This window comes from Mytilus trossulus, chromosome 3 (assembly GCF_036588685.1).
Source record: "Mytilus trossulus isolate FHL-02 chromosome 3, PNRI_Mtr1.1.1.hap1, whole genome shotgun sequence".
Classification (NCBI taxonomy): domain Eukaryota; kingdom Metazoa; phylum Mollusca; class Bivalvia; order Mytilida; family Mytilidae; genus Mytilus; species Mytilus trossulus.
Genome location: NC_086375.1, coordinates 27,021,114 through 27,025,327, shown reverse-complemented (window position 1 = coordinate 27,025,327; position 4,214 = coordinate 27,021,114). Strand labels below are relative to the sequence as shown.

Sequence of the window (4,214 nt, the reverse complement as noted above, 5' to 3'; positions counted from 1 at the left end):
ATGTTCATTTTTATCTTTGATGTACATAAATTGACAGTCAATCGTTCATTTATATGTAATATTACACTTAAAGCAATATTTGAATTTAAAAGTTTTTCTTGTACATTTCATTCTTAAATACATCTTGAACTATAAAAAGAGGATTCTGGAGTCACATTTTGAGAAATAAATACTATATAAAAGTCAAACTTCACCGCTCTTACTGGTGCCGGAAGTAAATAAGAAATATAAAAATTAGTACAAATCTGGAATGGACAAATTTCTTTCCGGAAACGACTGAAAGAACGTCAAAAAGCAAATTGAATTTTTTTATTTAAAGATATATCAAATATTAATATGAAATTCTTTGATAAAACGTACGTACTATAAAAAATCTAGCCACGCACATTTGTAAAAAAAAAAGTATTCCCGATATGATGGACCGGATTTTAGAACCTTTACCGGTATCGACAATATTTTTAGAATACGACTGGGTTCCTTCACCCGAATTTTTGTAATGGAATCAGTTTATTATTAATAAAAATGTCAATAGACAGAAGAGGGCAACTTCGAGGTTCATGTCAACTTTGTGACTGTGTCGAATATGAACTGCCAGTAGAAGGGCACAATTGTTCATATTGCGGTGATCAACCAGCAAGACATCAACTTATTGAACCAGAAATTGAGACAGAATCAAATAATAATGCAGAGAAATGTACAGGTATGTACGAAAATCAAAAGGAAAACAGACTGAACATTTAAATATTTTGCTAAATATATGAATAGGGGATAGTATCCTGTCTACAAAGGTGCACGCATTTTCAGTACATGGTACCAAGGCTGTCCAGTTTTCATTAGTATAGCAATGCAATTCAATTGTACATGCTGTCAGATATAAAATTTTCTTGGCAGATGAGAGAAAAGTTTCGCACTCCATATCCCTATTTCAACTAGTCATTCTGTGGCCATTTTATAGCTTTTATATTTTAATTTGAGTGAATGACTGAAGCAAGATGCCTTTAATAGGTCACCTCCACTCCTTATAAAAATTTCTTGAACTGGCACTGAAAAAAGACCTCAATGTAAAGCTTTGACTCTCACATTAAAATATAAAAGCTATAAAATGGCCACAGAATGACTAGTTGAAATAGGGATATGGAGTGCCAGTGATTACAGAATGGGTTCAATGTTGTTTGTGCTATTTTATAGTATATAATATAATCAGATTCAAACTTTAATATCAAGTGACAAAATCTACTCTAAAATAACAAACAAGCAATCCAAATGAAATGAAGTGTCATATACTCATACCTGCCAACTGTCACTATTTGCGGGGGATTTCCCCCATAGAGGCTCCCAAATTGAAATTTTGAAAGAGCAATCATGTCCACAAATTTAACAAAACAATCAATTTTACAATGAATTAAGGCTTATCAAAGTATGAAGAAGCAAAAAAACAACATTACACTGTATTTGAAGGCCCCCTTGAAGGTTTTTTAGGAGTAGGGCAGCCATCTTGCACGCAAAACCCCCATGGGCATTTTGAAAACTTGGCAGGTATGTATACTTACATTTATAATGATATTAAAATGCATATATGTACATGTAGGTACAGGCATTTTCAATTTGCACAAGTATTAAAGAATGACAGGTTTATAAACCAGAGGTAATTGATATAGTCAGTCATGTACATGTAGTGCATATGCTAAACTGATCAAGATATTTTTATTAAACCAATGAAAATTCCCAAAATTTGAGGGATACAATCTATTAAATGACATTATAATACATTCTACAAAGCACAACATAGATGATCAGAATAATAGAGTGATTTAGGAACCTTTAAACAAGAACATTTTAACAAAGTGTAACAATGTCATTTGATTTTTCCTACTTGTGTATTATACCATTGTGTCATTTTTGTATGTACATGTATATATTAAAGCAGTTTAAAAATTATTTATATGTTTTTGTTTTCTATTTTAAGATTTAAATGAGGTTCCTGCTTCTTCTATAAAACCCAGATGCAAGCCATGGGAAAACACAGCTTTGGGCTGGATAAATTGCCCAACAAGGCCATCAGGAATTTATTATAATTCGATTCTTCCTGAATTCTATCAGAGCTTTTGGCCATTTTATCCAGACCCAAAGCAATTCAAGAAGGCATTTATAATGGAAAGAAGCCGTCAGTTGAACATAAATGACAAAATTGCATCTATCAGTAAAAAAATCAAGTATATTATTAGTGAAAATCCTGCCTGTGTTGGCAAATTTATGATATTAGGTGATCATTACACATCAAAACCTGGAGATATATCTATCATTAAAAACAACAGGGATACCACTGAGAATCTTAAAGTGCTTGTCGAGATGATTGAATCAGAAGTCACAAACCATGATTCAAGTCTTTTCATAAATAGTGGCAGAAAATTGAAATCAGGTAGAGATTGCCACCATACCTTTAACAACTACATAAAGAAGGAACTAGTAACTTTAAAGACACAATTAATGGATTTAAACAATAGTTTAGACAAATATGAAAAGAAATATCTAGCAATTTGGGTGCATAAAAATAAGCCATCAAGGATCTCTGATGCGAAAAGAAAAACAAATAACAAATTCAAATCAGAAAAAAAGAGAAAGCAACATATGCTAAATAAAGTTTTAAATGTATTCATATCACTTGGAGGGGATGCAGATGGGGATTATTATAGTCCAACATATGGCATTCCTCAAATTACCAGCTTGGAAATACCACTAGAAGATTTAACACATAGATATTTGACAGATTGTTTAGAATTATTGGTCAAGGATGGTTGCTTTGCCGAATCAGCTTTAGAAGATGTACAGTTGTTCTTGGCAAAGCAAAAAAGGGAAAATTTTAACAGCACTATGGCATAATTGTTATTTAAATTAACCATTTTTTGCTTTGCTTTGCTAAGAACAACTTGCATGTTTCAAAGCTCATTCCAAACTATCAGTCAAATAGCTGTGTGTTTAATCTTCTAGTGGTATTTACACCACACACTCAAATTTAACTTGTTTTATAGTTTAAGAATTTATTTACAATACAACATACTGTAAGTCTTAATAATGTTTAAGAATTTAATTTTAAACACACTGTAATTTTTTTATGTTTAAGATTTATCATGTTTCTTTACAATACAATTATAAAAGTTGTTTTTATGTTTTACCATTTGTTTTGTTATGTTTAATTTATAGTTTTCCTGATATTTTATTTATACAGACAATGCTCAATAATTATGTACACTTATTTGTAAGTAATTTTATATTTTCTTTAAAATTAAAAGTGCCAAACATTTATTTTTCATATTTTAGTTTCAAATTAGTCTTGCTTTGCTTTGCTATTAAAGAACAACTGTACATTTTCTGAAGCTAATTCCAAACTATCAGTCAAATAGCTATGTGTTCAATCCTCTAGTGGTATTTCCACAACCCAAATTTAAGTTGTAATTCTTTTAATGTTTAAGAATTTAATTTTGTTATTTTATTAAAGTTTAAGCATTTATTTTTCATTTGTTATGTTATGTTTAATTTACAAACCATTGTTAATAGTTTTCCAGATATTTTATTTATACAGATAATAATAATGTACTATATTAAAAGCAATTTGATATTTTTTTTAAAGTGCCAAACATTTATTTTTCTTATTTTACATTGTTTTAGTTTCAACATTCTTTTTTTTTCATTTGAATACATTTGAGTTTAATGTTTTGATTCTCCTTTACTTTTATAAACAAAAATGTGACTACAATATACATGTACATGTGTACAAATAGGTTGTATATACATTGTACATGAACATTTTATACATTTATATGTTGGTCAGTATTTCATTTTTTTAAATGATAATTAAAAGCATAAACACACAAAAATATATTGAAGCACTGTATTAGGCTAATTTGTTTTAGATTATATTGTGTTGTTTTTTTTTAAGTTATTTTTTTCTCACAGAAATCACAAATATATGTATTGAAAAGAACATTTAGACCTTTAAACATGTTGCATTCAGATAATATATAAGTATATGAACTAACATTATCTCAAGCCATCGATATGTTAAATGTGCTGTTATTCAATTTGATTTTAATAAATAGTTTTAATCTTTTTTACTCTGATTTAATTATTTTTTATGCACACGCAAAGGGGTTTTAAAAGTGTGCGCCCCGCCAAATGTTTCTTGAAAAAAACTTGTCGCCCCGCTCATAATTTGC

General features: G+C 29.3%; 1 protein-coding gene across 1 annotated transcript; it reads left to right on the top strand.

The window, feature by feature from the left end:
• The first annotated feature begins 434 nt into the window (after positions 1–434).
• LOC134710591 (uncharacterized) lies at positions 435–2,880 on the top strand. The gene is made up of 2 exons (XM_063570964.1): positions 435–700; positions 1,967–2,880. The coding sequence occupies exons 1-2, from the start codon at positions 523–525 to the stop codon at positions 2,878–2,880; spliced, it is 1,092 nt and encodes a 363-aa protein (XP_063427034.1). The 5' UTR covers positions 435–522.
• The last annotated feature ends 1,334 nt before the right edge of the window (positions 2,881–4,214 follow it).

Coding starts and splice junctions, on each gene's coding strand:
- LOC134710591 (XM_063570964.1), top strand. CDS start 523: ATGTCAATAGACAGAAGAGGGCAACTTCGAGGTTCATGTCAACTTTGT. Junction 701..1,966: donor TAATGCAGAGAAATGTACAG/GTATGTACGAAA, acceptor TTCTATTTTAAG/ATTTAAATGAGGTTCCTGCT.